Genomic DNA, 17,523 nt, shown 5'->3' on the forward strand with positions numbered 1-17,523 from the left:
CAAGCAGGCACGTTGCAGCCATTTTATCAGGATCTCCCCCAACCAAGTTCTGTAAGAATTCTTGAGGAAGCTGGAAATGGCTTGCACAAGAGTCTCTGATATAAACAGTAACTGGGGAAAGATACAGATTTTGCAGCTCACTCCCCCAGAGTTACTAAACTCAGTAAAGTCTGCAAACGGGTGCAGCCTCCTTACATAGCGATGCGATTGTTCATTCTTTTTGCAATGGAATCTTTACTCTGCTGATGCCTGTATTCTTTTTCCGTAATCCTACCACCGTTCATTGTAGGTCTGATGAAAGTGATTCCTCTCTGTCGGAGGTACACAGGTACTCTCTCTTCCTCCTTTCCATCTTCTGGAATCTTATTGATATGTTTAATACCTTACTGCAGTTCTTAAGTTAACTAACACTTTTCTGCATGGCTTTCTTTATTCTGTGACCCCCCAAAACATTCATATGTTCCTTGCATCGTTTTATTTTTATTGTGATGGAAGCATAAAACATTTGGTTTGGGTTTTTTCTTTCTCCAGCATGTGTACTTTTTATAGCATTCAATGGGCAAAATTTGTGTGTGTGTTGTTCACTTGTTTTTGTTTAAACACATATTTTTCTTTCTTTTAAATCCCTGGAAAACACGATAGGTCAATATGCACCTTTTTTGTTGTCCTCAATCTGCTTTGTTGATAGCAAAAAGCTATATTGAACTGTGTGGTAAAAGTCAGGGGTGGTTTTTTTTGTATATCCTGTGCCGTTGTTCACAATAATACTGTATTCTAAAGATGGGCAGAATAACATATCTGAAGGAAAAAATCTGTTTCACCGAAAAAGAGCAAGTAGCAGTAATTACTAGCATTTTTATTTCCTATAGCTTAGGCACTGAGCAAAGATAACTGTTTTTCCTTTTTATAAATAAAGAGGCTAGGAGATATATAAGCAACTTCTAAATGAGCCAAATACAGAAGGGGATAGGAGTTCCATTTCTTATAATCCTGTATTCAGATTACATGATCAGACAAATTGGCCCTGTATGCACTATACATTTACAGCAGTATCATACTGCTTTGAACATCCATCGCTTCTCCCCCCCCCCCCCCCCGGCACCAAATCCTGGGTTTTATAGTTTGTTACGGGTGCTGAGTGTAATTAGGAAAACTCTATTCCCCTCCTAGATCTACCACTCTCAGAGTGGTTTAACAATCAATAATTCCTCTTCCCTGGGAACTGTAACCCTGTGAGGGGAATAGGGCTCTCTTAAGTACCCTCACCACCCTTAACAAACTACAGTTCCCAGATTCTTTGAGGGAAGCCATGGCTGTTTAAAGCTGTAAAAGTATAGTGCGATGGGGCCATGGGTAGGATCAACTGTACTGTATTCTCATATTTTTCAGCTGTGTGAGAGCTTTTCTATTGCACACAGAGCACCTCTCCCTGCAACAGCTCCTCCGTTCATTTAAACTGAGGAAGTAGGTCAATCTGTGCATCTCTCAGCACATTCCACTTCTGCTCGTTGATGCTTGTCACAATACTTCGGACAGTCATCCCTCTTTCTCTCTCCAGTACGGTCATTTGTAAGGGTTTCCTTGTAGTTGTTTTTTTATGTTAGTTTATTGCGTATCAGCCACACAACCTGTGCATTGCCCTTTTCAAGGATATATGCAACCTCTTCTCTGCTGTGTCACCTGAGAATTCTGCTGAAGTCTTCTACTCTTCTCTTTATTGCTGATACCTGGTTTGCACTGTGCATGTCTACAGTGCACTTTAGCGTGTGTGTAGGTTTTTTTTTTTTTTAAGCAAACAAGTCACTGGGCTTTCAATAGGCATCTCTGCAATCCTTCTTTATTGTGTCTGAAATGCTGGAGCTTCAAAGCAACAGGGAATTCAGTTTTTCCCTGTTCGAAAACAATTGCACTTGTAAGGAAAATCTGGAATTGGGTCCAATTCGTCCTAAAGTGCCACATCAGGTTAGAACACTAAATGCTCCATGTGCTGCATGCGTCTACCTTGACTATACATTTCTTGCCAGGATAACTTCAACCGCATTTCTCAAAATGTATATGCTACTCACTTCCTTCTGACTTTGCATCCAATTTAATACCTTCTCTTCACTTAAATTAAATTTAACACAGACACACACCCACACCCACACCCTCATCTTTCTGCCCACTAAGGAGGCTTCAAGGGATATTGGTGTTCCTGTTTGACAGGATAGAATACATATTAGCTGTGACTTAACTACAGTACTGTTAATTCTGCCATAGATGCAACGCTTTTGTTAATGGAACCTAAAACTGCATGCAGACTGAAAGTTAATTTAGTTCAGGGATGTGGAGGAACCTGTTGCTCTCTAGATGTTGCTGGTCTGCAACTTGCCTCACTCCTGATCATTAGCTACGTTGGCCAGGACTGATGGGAGTTGAATGCCAACAACATTCAGAGGGTCAGGAGTCCTCCATCCCTGGATCAGTGTTTTATGAATCCAGTCAGTCTAAACACCCATTCATACTTCCAATGTCTGTAAAGGCTAAACCCTTCATAGAAAAGTGAGTTGAAAACATAGGAAATTTTCCTCACCTGAAACTGCCTCCATGAGAAAATAAGCAAAGGCATCCTTTCAGGGATAATGCTGGCCTTCAATCCTTCTATCCTACATGGACGATTCCTTCATGCATTTACTTGTGTAGTTTCCCTGCTACCTTTCTGCCCCGTCAGGGACCCAAAGAGATGAACCAAAACAGAACACAAAAATATTATACAGTGGTACCTTGGTTGTCAAATGTAATCCGTTCCAGAAGACCGTTCGACTTCCAAAATGTTAGACAACCAAGGCACAAAGGGCTGGCTGCAAGTTCAATTGGAAAAATTGAATAACTCACAACGGAAGCCGTTCAACTTCCGAGGCGCGTTCAAAAATGGAAGCAATTACTTCCGGGTTTTCGGTGTTCGGGTCCCGAAATGTTCGGCTTCCGAGATGCTCGAAAACCAAGGTACCACTGTAAAAGTAATAATCGGTGGTGGACCTTGGAGTCTTGAATTTCAGCAGTGACCTGTGTGACACCAAAAATTCAGGGGCCCCCTCCTCTCATGCTCCATTCTAAATCATAGTTGGGGCATTCCCTGTGGTTCCCCAAGGCTCTTGAACCCAGTTTGGTGTGTTAATGTGTGAAATGGTTCCCTGCTGGAAATCCATGGCAGCAACAACTTCTAAGACGACCCAGGGCTCTCACTGTGTTCTGAAACAAGGGCTGCTCAAGGTTTAAAGCAAGCACAGGGTTGCCAAGCAGGTTGAGTACATAGCCAGGTAAACAGAGAGTACACATAGCCCTCACATCTGAGGGTTGAGAGTCCACTCTGGCTTGCAATGGAAACATTCCATGCTAAAAGCAACATGTAAGCTGCTTTCAACATGATGAACATCCCCTGAGCTCTGCTTCTGCTTCCCAAGACAGTTGCCGCCTGAACTGCCCATATGGTTGAGTTGGCCCTGAAAGCATTAATTTTAAAATTTAATGCAAAAAAATTGTAAGAGAACAGATGCATGGAAAAACAAACATTTCCCTTCTATACATCTTTCTTGCAAATCAGGCAGTACTAAAGGAATCAAACCAATAAGGGCTAAATTTAACCAGAGCCAAAAGTGAAATGTCCTGAAACAAGCCTCTGAAAAAATGAAGGGGAGACCAGCTTTGAAACACATCCTGGCACAGAGAAAATTTGTACCGCACACAACTTTCAGTGGGCTGAAATTAGCATCAGCTCAAATTTGAATCCCATCAACAACTGAGCTAAAGGTGGTCTTAAAAATGTCAAACACAGCATGTATGACATCATAAAATTAGGACCTTTCGTTTTGGGGGGAAATGCATCACAATTTTAATGAAGTTTTTTCTACCACATATTCTTATTCAGCTGACCATGTTCTAGATGAGCTGGTTTCTCTGGCACAGAATTTGGATCTGTATGAGTGGGTGGTCTGGATTGCAGAAGGCACCCAGTGCCCTAATCTGATGGAATTCTGGAAAGTCTTGGAATTCTGGAGTTGGAAGGGACTGTGAGGATCATCTTGTCCAACCCTCTGCCATGTAGGACTCTTTCACCTAAAGTGGGGCTCAAACCCAGAACCCTGAGATGTGCTGTTCCTCAGCTTTTGCAGAGCAATGCCAGTGGGTGCCCTTGGCTCAACAAAATGATCAGGGTTGACCCCACCATCAGTGCTAGTGGTGGAAATGTCCTTTGTGATAGGAGCAGAATACCTGAACTTACAGTCTGCTGTATATAAATAGGTCAACACTTTTGCCTGCCTTATTCTACAGATTCCTGTAAGATCTCTGAGAAGTCTGGTGGGGTGGGGAAAATGTATGATGGAGAAATGACTTGTCACAATTTCTAATCCACTGTTTCTTTTGTTTCCTTTTCTAGAGGCATAATCAACCCATTCTCTTCATCCAAATGCGTCAGATCTTCTCCAATTCATTGTATCCACATTGCTGAAGGTCATACGAAGGCTGTGCTTTGTGTTGATTCTACTGACGACCTCCTCTTTACAGGATCAAAAGGTTTGACATGTCTCTTGTTGGTCTTGCAGCTTTCCGAATCCTCTTCATATACCGATGGAGCGACCCAAAGAGAGAAAGCTGACTATTAAGAAGGGAGGAAAGTAATTGATGGGGAGATCCACCGTGAGGCAGTGTCTTTATCACAAATAATTGCTAGTTTTGGAGTTTTGCAGAATTCTTCATCAGGCCAGATGTTAAAGAAGGCGGGGAGGGGTGTCGAGAGAAAGAGACTGGCTTGACTAAAGACTGCCTTTAGTCAGTCTTAAGATGGAAGTACTGTATAGGGGGACATGGCTATACAGAGAAGAGAAGACTCCCTGGAAAAGACCCCGGTGTTGGGAAAGATTGAGGGCACTAGGAGAAGGGGACGACAGAGGACGAGATGGTTGGACAGTGTTCTCGAAGCCACCAACATGAGTCTGACCAAACTGCGGGAGGCAGTGGAAGACAGGAGTGCCTGACGTGCTCTGGTCCATGGGGTCACGAAGAGTCATACACGACTAAACGACTAAACAACAACAAAGAAAAACTAAAAAAAAATGGAGTATTGTGGAAAATACAGTATGAAAATTAAAACTTAAACCACAAAAGGCAGGGGAAAGTCAAATATATGTGTATTAGAAATGTATGGGATTTTTGTTTTTGTTACTGTATGTTTGTAAAATAAAAATCTTTTCTTTTTTGAAAAATCGAAAAATAAATTTTAAAAAAGAATGTGCATGCTCCCAAGTTCCACAAAGCCTACAGATAAGCTGAAGTAGAGTGCATAAGGGTGAATAATCAGAGCTTAATCTAGACAAGATTGCCTTGCTCATGGTCAGGGATCCTAGTGTTTGCTGGAGTGGTGATTCACCAACCACAGCAACTTCCTGGGAAAGAGGAATTTGGGCACTGCCATAGGTGTCCTGACCTGATAACGATCTGACTAATGCAATGTGCTCTTCGTGGAGCTCTCTTGAAGGCTATTCACAAGCCACTGTTGTTTCAGAGGGAGGCAGCTAAGTAATTTTGTGTACAGGCTTCCCTTTTCAAGGGCCTGTGGCTGGAAAGTCAGTCACCGCAGAGAGAGAGGAGGCTGAGTCAAGAAAGACTTTATTTTGTGTGCACGAAAGGTAGGAGCACTGGTGCGAGTAACACCACACCACACCTAGGACGTCAAAACAGGTTCAGTTATGGTTTCACAAAACACAGAAGGATTCAGAGCAGCAGCCATCCGTGGCATTGCTAATAGCGTACATAAGCTTTTATGGCACATTGCGTACATCGCCCCAACTCCTGGGGCATCGCATTGTGAACAGGCGATCCTCAGCATGCTCCCTGCTTAACCAGCTTGAAGACAACTGACCATTGCTATTCCTTATTTTGCCATACCCTGCTTAAGCAAGTATTGCCGAAGTGTTGTCTCCAACCCTCTTAGTTCATCCTTTCTCGTGTTACACCTCATATAGCAAGCTAAACATTTCACATAGGAAGTACCCGAATTAGCAAACAGGCCATTTCGCCACGGACCACAGTCATTTCATGCCCTTTCCTTCCTTACTTACCAAAACACTGCAAAACCAAGCAAAAGGGCAATTCTAAATAAAAGGGATTTTCCCCTTTATCATCATTCAGCTCCCCTTCAAGATGTAATAAAACCCCCACAGATTGGGAACCAAATAAGAATATGCTGTGCTGAAAAACCAGTGAAGCCTGCTGTGCTGTAATATAAAATAGAACAAAAATGCATAAGAAATGTGTATTGTGCTCTTATGGGGCTTCTAACTCCTGCAATTTAGTGGTGATTGGGTGGTACAGGGAACCAGTTACAGGGAACCAGGCAGAGGGCCTTCTCGGTAGTGGCACCCACCCTGTGGAATGCCCTCCCACCAGAGGTCAAAGAGAACAACAACTACCAGACCTTTAGAAGGCATCTCAAGGCAGCCCTGTTTAGGGAAGCTTTTAATGTTTGATGTTTAATGTCTGATGGATTTCTGTATTGTAATATTTTGTTGGAAGCCGCCCAGAGTGGCTGGGGAAACCCGGCCAGATGGGCGGGGTATAAATAATAATAATATATTATTATTATTATTATTATTATTATTATTATTATTATTATTATTATTATATCTAAGTTGTTTCACACACCAAAACAGTATATCTGTGTATAACAGTATATTACAATGTTGTCGCTTTTTAATTTGCTGTTCTTGTTCTGCTTTCTTTTTGTTTAGATCGCACCTGTAAAGTATGGAATTTGGTGACTGGACAGGAAATAATGTCTCTGGGTGGTCATCCGAACAATGTAGTATCTGTAAAATACTGTAATTATACTAGCTTGGTCTTCACAGTCTCTACATCTTATATTAAGGTGTGGGACATCCGCGATTCTGCTAAGTGCATCCGAACGCTAACGTAAGTTGCAACACTGAAAAGCAGAATTTTAATATTAACATTCGGCGTAACATTTTGCAGTAAGCGGCGAGAAAATTGTACTTCAGGTTAAATGTAGTTAATCTTAAAGCTCTTAGGCTAAAACCCAGCTACTTCGTTGTAAAACCCATTGAGTCGAAAAATTAAATGAATTTACTAATTTTAAGATGTGCAGCCTAAGAAAGATGGCCGTGTCTTACAGTGTGGAGTAGTGGGGGGGATGCAAGAACGAAAAAGTAGATGCTGTATTTTGTTGTTTTAATGTCTGCTTCTTCCAGGTGGGCACTTAGCACCTGGATAGCATATAGTAGAGGCTTTATGGGCAAAAATGACGAGCTTAGATGAAGAGTGGCAAGTAGAAAAGGCTGAAAGGAAGGGATGTGAGGTAACAGGAAGAGACTTGTTTTGTTTCTCAGCAAGTTCTGAGTTCACCTCACCCAGTCTCTCCTGTCCCAGGGGTTATTATAGAAAGCCAGACTATGGATTTCACTTTACTTTGAAAGCTTCTCCAAAACCACAGGGCAATGTCTTTCCTGCTTCTGTTTCCTCCTGATACCTTTTTAGCCAGAGAGTAAACCATATAGTCTACCACTGAATTTTGAGGCATCAGTTTACATTTTAAGTTTCCCCCTACATACTGACATCTTCAATTCGTACACACAATTCATACCTGCATCCTGGTCATGTGATGGCTCAATTGCCAATTTTTAGAAACTCTTGATTTTTTGGAGATCTCTGAAATGGATTGATTACTTACACATGTGTTTGGGCAGTGCTCTTTTTCTGGGAGGGGGTACACAGGGGTACTCATACCCCTAAACATTTTGCGTATCTTTGTACTTTTGCGTATCTTTGTATATTTGCTGTATTTATTTTTCCCAATTTGAACTATAAAATAGTGATTTTCTTGAGTCAAAATGAAAGAACCCCTAAACATTTTTTAAGGAAAAAAGTACCTGGTTTGGGGAATATTTTATTTGCTGTAAGTAGAACTAGAAGTTACTAGAAAAGTCAGCAAACATTGGCAATATTGTGGCATTTGAATTCTCCCCTGTACCCTTGAACCTGAAAGGCTCACCACAACCATGTCTGTCATTTTCGACAGTTGCCTGCTTAGAATATTTGGGCTAGACCGGGCAATAAACATACAAATGAGACATAAATAAATACATTGGAATTGTTGCTTATAAGAGGCTTGGATGCTTTGCATTTAAAGGAAGAAACTTGGTGTCCACTGATTCCCCTCATCCTTTGTCCACCTTCAGAATACAATGTGCTTGCAGGATTCATGGAATTACTTGGTGTGTGTTTTTCCTTCTTAGATAATTGTAAGTTTATTTCCCTCTTGTCTTTTTTTTTTGCGTGCAAAACTCAGGTCTTCGGGCCAGGCAATGCCAGTTGATGCATGTTCTGGCAGTACCAACAGAACAGTGACAATTCCAGCTGGAGAGAACCAGATCAACCAAATAGCTTTAAACCCAACAGGCACGTTTCTGTACGCAGCTGCTGGAAATGCAGTGAGAATGTGGGACCTGAAGAGGTAAAGCTTTCCAAAATACTTACTGAGCATGCGAATATCCTGTGAACCCCAGTGTGGCTGCAGCCAGTGCTCTCCTGATCCCCCATTTGCCAACTGGCACATTCATGGCAATAGTCCATGGTAGGGAACAGCTTATAGGCTTTTTGGTCTATACGCCTTCTTATGATCTGTTTGTGTTGGGGGAATTGAGGCACTATGGCTTTCCCCCATACCTTTCTTCTTATACTATGTGGGATGAATCCATGCTGTGGCTCTTCCCTGTGCGGGTGCCTCTCTTCCTGGAAACTCGAGAGGCCCTGCACTGCCCAGGCAACTTTAGCATTCCCTGGTGCATCACCATTCATCTACAATTCCCATCATCCCTGACCACTGGTCCTGTTAGCTAGGGATCATGGGAGTTGTAGGCCAAAACACCTGGAGGGCCGCAGGTTGGGGGTGCCTGATTTACAGTGATGTCTCAGCCTTTCTGTGGAGTTGAAGTCTGCTAACCTCCTATTTTTAACCATGATTTTTGGTGTGAAATGCTGCCCACCCTCAGAAGTGGGGTTGTACGTGACTGATAGCGTCTAATATGAACTTAGCCAATGAAACAAACAGAGAAGAAAAATTAAGAGGTGCAAATAACACAAAGAATGGCACAAATTTGGAAAAAAGAAGTCATAAGTAGAATTCCCAACCTTATATTTACAGCTATTTCTGATCCGGTAGCATTCACCCGCCATCAAGAACGTCAGTAGGAGAAGATCAAAATACAGCGTTTAAACTACTCTGTCCAAAATTGGATATTCCTGCTGTTACTAATGTGGTGTTTCACTCCCACTTATACCCATTTAACTATCTGCAGGGATCAAAGCCTGATTTCCAGTGCCCTTCTGGAAAATGGGCAGGGGAGATGCTTTCTTTTCCTTTGAAATAATTAAAGCTAAGTCACTTCGCCTGTTTCTGGTCATTTTTTTTAGGTTCCAGTCTACAGGAAAACTAACTGGTCACCTGGGCCCTGTTATGTGCCTTACTGTAGACCGCATTTCCAATGGGCAAGATCTCATAATTACTGGCTCAAAGGATCACTATATAAAGGTATTGCTTCCTGCATCTTTACCACAGGAGTAGTACAACAAGCTTCGAGAATCGGTTTCCATTTTCTTTGGTTCTTTCCCTATAAGGTGTGCACTCCATTTCTACTCAGAATAATGCCTGAGGCTGCAATCCTATACCCACAACTGGGGGTAAACCACATTAAGTGCAATGGAACATAAAGACATGTATAGGATGGTACTGCTGGTCCATCTTTTCTTTTTTCTTTTCCTTCCTAGAAAAGGCTAGTCAAACTGACATTCTCACCTATGCCTGGGAAAATATAAATTCAAACTCAAAAAGTCTTTGGGAGCTTCTAGGGTTTTTGTTTCGATGTTGGAGAATAAAATAATTGGATTAACTTTCACTCGTTATTCCAGAAAACATACTATTTCCTCCAGGGAGTTTTAAGTTATTTCCTAAATATTAGTATGCATATACTTACTAAGAGGTGAAAGTCGCTTCTTTTCTCCTAGGTATTTGTGCTTAGATTTGCAACCTAATCTCAGGAATTGCTTTTAATTCCTTCTTTCTTTAATAATTATTCCAAATGTTATTTCTGGCCTCTCCTTAGTTTTGACATGAATACTTTATAGTTTTTATGGTTCATAATTACCACAGAGACAAAAGGGGGTCAAATATTCTAATCTTACTATAGATACCTCTGTTTACACACAGTTATTGCTATTGATCATCTGGCGATAGTTTGCTATTGAGGTTGTTGTGGTTATAAAATAAGAAATTGACAGACCGTGTAGCCAAAAGGCCTCAAATTGTTTTCTGTGTAATAATCTGGTGTCCATTCTTTGTGATACTATGATAGTAAGATGGGCAGAGATAATAGGGCAACATTTGTCCAAAAAACACATACCCATCATTTGAGTTGAGTAAATCTGTGCTGGGTTATATATTTCAGATAAGGCATCATTTTTATTGAATTAGTTAATTATTAAAATCAGTTAGTGGTTAGTACTACTGCACTATTACAAATCCTTTGCAGGCGTTTGTACAGTGGTACCTCTACTTACGAATTTAATGCGTTCCGAATGCACATTTGTAAGTTGAAAAAAATTGTAAGTTGAATCCCATAGGAATGCATTGGGACAAAAAATTCGTAAGTAGAAGCAACCCTATATAAAAATTCGTAAGTAGAAAAAATCCTATCTAAACCGCATCCAAGATGGCAGACGGAGCTCCATTCGTAAGTAGAAACATTCGTAAGTAGAGTTATTTGTAAGTAGAGGTACCACTGTATACTACTACTCTGTTGAGTGGGTATTTATGTTTTGTCAATTCCTGGCCAAGATTATGTTGCAGATTTGAAATGGTTTTGCTCCTATTCCAGATGTTTGATGTAACTGAAGGCGCTCTGGGAACTGTAAGCCCTACACACAACTTTGAACCTCCCCATTATGATGGCATAGAAGCTCTTACTATTATGGGAGACAACCTTTTTAGTGGATCCAGAGATAATGGAATTAAAAAGTGGGACTTGGCTCAAAAAGACCTCATCCAGGTACTGTTAAAATATAATATGAACCTTGCAAAACAGAGCTGGCCCCAAATTGAAATTCTTCAGCTACTCCAAAATGAGACTTGAAATTTTTGAAAGCCAAAAGTCATAGTATTTGGATCTAGAAAACTGATTTTAGAATCTGAAAAGGTTGGGTTGAAAATTTTTGTTTGAATCAAAATCAGCTGGGCTTTTCTTCGCCTAAGCAGAGGATTGACAACATGGAGCATGCTATATGTTGATAGAACTTTTCCGTGGTCCTCAGACTTCTGGCATAATTCTGGTAAAATTCCCAGCATCCTTCTTAACTGGAAGTTTCTAACCTTCACAGTTGCAGAGGATGTGTTTGACCATGCAGTAGAGAAATGTGGGAGTAGGAGGCAGAGCTTTCAAAGCACACACTCTAATTTCAATAGTTGCTATATTGCCAAGTTGCTCTGGAGTAAGCAAGTCATAGGTTTTTTTTTAAAAGAGGTGGACTTAAGTATTCCATATTTGAGGACCGCAGTTTAATCATATGCACTGCCCTCTGCTTCATATTATCGGATGCATTTTTTCAGAGCTGAACTCCCTATGGATGATGATGTTTCTCAACCTGATTTTGTGATATGTCTTTTCAGCAAGTTCCTAATGCCCACAAGGACTGGGTCTGTGCTCTTGGACTTGTGCCCGGTTCCCCTGTGCTTCTCAGCGGCTGCCGCGGAGGCATTCTGAAGCTCTGGAATGTAGATACATTTGCACCAATAAGCGAACTCAAGGGACACGACAGTCCCATCAATGCCATCTGCACCAATTCAGGCCAGATTTTTACTGCGTCGGAGTGAGTTGCTTTTAATGTTCTTTGCACACATTGCATAGCTGGAAATAATTCTGAGCATTCCAGTTCATTTAAAACACTGGCAGTGAGTGATCTTCTTTGCTTTCCAGGCTGTGCAGAAATTCAAAGGGTTTGTCTTCATTGTGAACCACCAACTTAATTTCCTGCACATTTATGGTCATAGCTGGCAGAGGTTTAAACTGTGTTATTATTTGGGTTGGTTTTTTTAAAAAAACAAAACTAATGTAAAATGTTCGTTGTTTTATACGGAGACATGTATTTTTATTGAATATTATGCCATAAGTTACTTGTAAGGGAAAAGCATAAAAATAGTTAAGTTTGTGACGTTGCTGCTTGTTTGCAGTTAGTGAGCCTTTGTTTGTCAAATGGAAGTGCTTTGATGTCATACCATAATATCTAATACAATGTATTAAAAAACAGCAGTAGCATAATAGCTTATTAGGTAGGACTAGTGTAAATGTCAAGATAGTAAGCAAGCTTTCAGGTATACTGGAGCTCTTCTGGAGCCTTATAATTCTGATCAGCTCAAAAGCTTGCTTATGACTTATGTGACTTTTACTTGGTCCTTATAAATGTTATGCGCTACTATTTTATTGGGGTCTTTATGCCTAGTGAACCAACAGAATCAATAATATACAGCAGGCATCCCCAAATTCGCCCCTCCAGCTGTTTTGGGACTACAACTCCCATCATCCTTGACCACTGGTCCTGTTAACTAGGGATGATGGGAGTTGTAGTCCCAAAACAGTTGGAGTGCCAAGTTTGGGGTGCCTGATATAAAGCCTCTTTCAGTGTGCTGCTCAGCCTGTTTCCTATATTTCACAGTGGCGCAATGAAATTGTTGTGGGGTGCATTTGAGAATCTCAAAATCATTGAGCTGCTCCACATTCGCTTTCTCGAGAGACTACTTTTGATTAAGGGAACATTTCAGTGGAAGAGTTTTTGTTTTGTTTTTTTAATTCACGGGTATATAAATGGGAAAACGGCTTTTCTCTGCTTCTTCCTTTTCCCACTTCACACTAATAGATTTGATTGCTTACAAATATTTTGCAGTGATCGGACTGTGAGAATCTGGAAGGCTCCCTGCAGCTTCGACGGGCAGATCTCCGATGCTGGTGATGCAAGTGAAGATGTGGCCAGTAATTAAAGACGAGAGTAGGCACATGCTTGCAGCTGGGGAGGAAGAAGAAGATGCAGCTCAGCTGTACCGTTTTAAGTGTGTTGTATTCTGCTGAAACTGCTGCCCTTAAAGACTGCCTTCTGTACTATATTTCAAACACTAGTCTGTTGGTGGTATGCTTGTCTCACATATAACGGCTGGATTTGTGTGCATTTATTAGCTTTGTAAGTTGAACAAACTGGAAGCCTTTCATCTGGAATGGTTGTCTCAAGACCTGTAACCTAGGAAAAGAAAGTGCCCTATGTACCTCACTCTCTGACCCCTTCTGTTCAGCTGAGCTTCACTTTGTGGTTGTATGGAATGCGCCAGCAATATCTATTGTCTCATTTCCCAAGCCTTTAATGGAAGAGCAGCGGGGGGGGGGGTCCTAAAAAGTTTACTTATGTTTTGCTGCTGTAAGAAACTAAGACTGGAGCGCAAGGGAGGGGCGGGGTCTTAGTTTGAGACGGATTACTGCCCTGACTGTGTCATGCTAACAATGAATGCCATATGACCTGCGTTAGTTGTTAGCATTATACTCTTGCTGACCAAAGTTGCGCAGCTGTGTCTACTCTGTGCTCAGGACTAGAAACTAAAATGCTGTCAAATTATTAACATTTTATTAGTGCTCTGCCTACCACAGTATTCTTACAGGAAAAACCTTAATCTATTTTTCTTATGTTTCCGTCATCTCACGATGTTTTATTTAAGAGATAAACAAGGTGTCCTTCCTTTTTAACATACTTTGATATGCTGCTAAATATATTTTAGATATGTTTGTTGAACCTTGGAGTTAGTTAAAAGAACGGTAGCAACTGTGTCAACAAAGGCCGTGTGTAAATACATGGTATGTAAAGAGAGAGACTATCTTAACAATGTGCCTGTGTGGATTTTTTAATTGCTGTAGATTTGAGTGTGGATATTGAACAAGAGGGTTGTATAATTTATCCAGTTTTTCAGAACATTCATTTGTAAATTCGGCAAGTTGTAGGAACAGTGTTTTATTGGGTTTGCTGTTGGGTAGAGGATATGAACTTGTAAATGTACAGCTTGTGATAGTTGATGCTTACATTAAAAACAAAAACAAAAAAACCACACAATTGAATGTGAACACTTTCATTGCCGCTACTTTTGTTTGGCGCCATACATGAAGAGAAATTAACATGACTAAGTGAAACTGCACAGGACCCAAGTACAAAGAAGTGTGTGGTGTTTTCTAAGCAACCCTGTGGCATTCAGACTAAAAAGGGTGCTTTGTGGATTGCGTTGTTATTCTTTAATGGCCTTTGTTAATCCAAAGCAGGGGTAGGCAACCTAAGGCCCAGGGGCCGGATGCGGCCCAATCACCTTCTCAATCTGGCCCGCAGACCAGCGTGTTTTTACATGAGTAGAATGTGTCCTTTTATTTAAAATGCATTTGTGGGGCCTGCCTGGTGTTTTTACATGAGTAGAATGTGTGCTTCTACTTAAAATGCATCTGGGTTATTTGTGGGGCATGGGTATTCATTCATTTCCTCCCCCAAAATATAGTCTGTCCCCCCCCCCACGGTCTGACGGACAGTGAACCGGCCAATGGCTGAAAAAAGTTGCTGACCCCTGATCTAAAGAGTGGTCATTAAGGGTCAAGGCCTCCCAGTGCCATTGTAACCCTGGTCATTATCTGGAGGTGGATGGCAGAGGGGAATACAAAGAAAATATCTGAAATAGCCACCTTTTTAAACGCAGGAACTTATTTTGAAATAAAATTAATAATACAGGCAACAAAAGGAAGAATGCATGTAGCAATCAGCTCACTGATTACTGTCTTTAGTATATCATAGATAAGGATGTATGGCAATTAAAGCAAAAGTAAAAGCTGGTGACCCCTTGATCATTCCTTGAGAATTGTGAGCTTCGGTAGTCTTGTTAAGCTTTTGCACATGAACCTTTGAGTCCGCCCCCTGAGGAAACCATTCCTGTGAAACGGGGAAGAAGCTGGCCACCCGTCAGATGAGATAAGAACGCATGGGAAGAGTTAAGAATGCATGATACATCATAGCACTTTACTATCTGACTTGATTATTGCACTATATACTGGACTTTTAAGACTTAGAGCATGAGATTTTGTACACATTTTTGAAACTCCTTCTATATGTGAAGGTTGTTGGTGCATATATTTTTAAATATTTGCACTTCACGGTGGTTTACCTTTTCATTGTTTTTCTATTGGATGCTACTGGAGTCTTCAAACCTTCTGCTGGTGATGTCTAATTTGGGCGCCACTTTTTTGTGTGTTTAATCATTATTTTAGGTATGAAAGGTGTGCTTTTTTGGGGGGGGGAAATATGCCAGATCCCTCCCTGGTGGGCAAGGTACGTTCTGCCCAACTTTGTTTCAATTCGGTTCAGCGGTTATGGAGAAAGGCTGTTTCATCCGCATGTGCAATGCCTACATTTTTATATATGTAGATATAAGCATAACTAAAACCACAGAGAAATAGGCACATTATACATAAAAAGAATCCTGGGGAAAGGAGAAAGAACATTATATGTAAGCAATGACCACATGGTGAACAAAACAGAATATAAATATGCAAGCTTAACTTTTAAACTTTGCTCCGGAGAAAAAATGCGCAACTTAACTATTACAAGCAGCAATTGTGGCAGGAAAAGCAAGTAAGAATTTCAGCAATTAATTACTGGTAACTCTAAATTGTGCCCTGAAACTTCAACCAGTCCATGTTAGTTCAAAGCTTTACTATGTAACAGTGATAAAGCAAATTGCCTTAAATATTAAGACTAGAAATTAAAAGGAATAGGGGAGGACTGAAAGGAAAAATCAAGATCTAGAGAACAAGGCCCAGAGGAGTCCGGAGAGAAGAGGGGAGGAAAAACCAGAAAATAAAATGGTGAGGTTTCAGCATCACCAAGGAATAGACTACTGTGCCTGTGTGTTTGTGTGTACAGGAACGCTCAATCTCTTCAATATTGCTCATGAACCAAGGTTCTAGATCAGGCATGGCCAAACTTGACCCTCCAGCTGTTTTGGGACTACAACTCCCATCATCCCTAGCTAACCGGGACAGTGGTCAGGGATGATGGGAATTGTAGTCCCAAAACAGCTGGAGGGCCAAGTTTGGCCATGCCTGTTCTAGACCAAGGATTGGTTCAGAGGGAAATGGCTGCAAACTGCTTCTACCTTGAAGAAGCAACACGTTCAAGGCAAGAAAACCCCTCTCTCAAAAAAAGAAGTCAAAAGGCCCCAGAAGAAACAAAGAACTGCTGTGAATCTTGGAGCTAAGAAAACAAAGAAAAATAAGTGAACTCTAGCACTTGAGGTGCGACCTCTTTTTCATCTCTCAGCATCTCCAGATTCAATATTTTCTCACACACTACTTTCCCCCCTCAAATCCAGTTCTGTATTGGTAAATGAAAAAGTCAGAGGCCGACAGCTGTACAAATAGGTGTTGGGTGTTTTTTTTTTAATTATTTCAATTATTTTTGGGGAGTAACATATTCCTTGATAAAGCTGAAAAGAGCCTCGTGAAGGTCGTCAGAGCTGCTGGCAAATCTTGTATCGTCTTCACCCTGTACACGATCTTGGTGCATGATCACGGCTCAGCTATAGCCTTGCCAGCCTTATTGTCCTCATGTTCCAGCGCAGGGACACCCAGGGATGCTGGCTGTAGGGAATATCGTACGTTGCACCTTCTTTTCACCACAGTCCATTGTGGCATAGCTTGAGCGAGGCCTAGTCACCACAGGAATCACTTACCTATTTTCCCTTGCTTTTGTAATCCAGAGTTCCAGACCCAGAAAAACACATGCCCTTCCTTTGCAACAGGAAACACTCAGACTGTTTATGAGCCACAGGTGGAACAAAATATTCCTTCAGTTCCACAGCTCTGTGGGCCTTTTCTTCAGCACCTCTGAACCACAGCCCCACCCTACAAAATAAGATGAAGCCTATGCCGCTCAGAGATTGGGCTGCAGGTAACAAAATTAACGCAGGAGTAGATAACATATGATCACTGCAGATGGTGACAGCAGTCCTGAAATTAAAAGACGCCTGCTTCTTGGGAGAAAAGCAATGACAAACCTAGACAGCATCTTAAAAAGCAGAGACATCACCTTGCCAACAAAGGTCCGTATAGTTAAAGCTATGGAAGTGAGAGCTGGACCACAAAGAAGGCTGATCGCCAAAGAATTGATGCTTTTGAATTATGGTGCTGGAGGAGACTCTTGAGAGTCCCATGGACTGCAAGAAGATCAGACCTATCCATTCTGAAGGAAATCACCCCCGAGTGCTCACTGGAAGGACAGATCCTGAAGCTGAGGCTCCAATACTTTGGCCACCTCATGAGAAGAGAAGACTCCCTGGAAAAGACCCTGATGTTGAGAAAGATGGAGGGCACTAGGAGAAGGGGACGACAGAGGACGAGATGGTTGGACAGT

At 41.4% G+C, this 17,523-nt stretch overlaps 1 protein-coding gene across 7 annotated transcripts in view; it reads left to right on the top strand.

Annotated features, from left to right (window-relative positions):
* KIF21A (kinesin family member 21A) overlaps positions 1-16,084 on the top strand; it is a 102,045-nt gene extending 85,961 nt beyond the window's left edge. For 3 of the 7 annotated variants that reach the window (XM_060279379.1, XM_060279384.1, XM_060279380.1), the window contains 8 exons: positions 290-328; positions 4,418-4,554; positions 6,768-6,948; positions 8,342-8,506; positions 9,466-9,583; positions 10,926-11,096; positions 11,714-11,913; positions 12,985-16,083. In XM_060279379.1, coding sequence (XP_060135362.1) covers positions 290-328; positions 4,418-4,554; positions 6,768-6,948; positions 8,342-8,506; positions 9,466-9,583; positions 10,926-11,096; positions 11,714-11,913; positions 12,985-13,078 — 1,105 coding nt within the window. In that variant the 3' untranslated portion in view covers positions 13,079-16,083. Of the gene's footprint in view, positions 1-289; positions 329-4,417; positions 4,555-6,767; positions 6,949-8,341; positions 8,507-9,465; positions 9,584-10,925; positions 11,097-11,713; positions 11,914-12,984 lie in introns of all 7 variants that reach the window. The other 4 variants (XM_060279385.1, XM_060279383.1, XM_060279386.1 and 1 more) reach the window with 3 other exon arrangements.
* Positions 16,085-17,523: the final 1,439 nt, after the last annotated feature.

This window comes from Zootoca vivipara, chromosome 10 (genome assembly GCF_963506605.1).
Source record: "Zootoca vivipara chromosome 10, rZooViv1.1, whole genome shotgun sequence".
In the NCBI taxonomy this organism is placed as follows: Eukaryota; Metazoa; Chordata; class Lepidosauria; order Squamata; family Lacertidae; genus Zootoca; species Zootoca vivipara.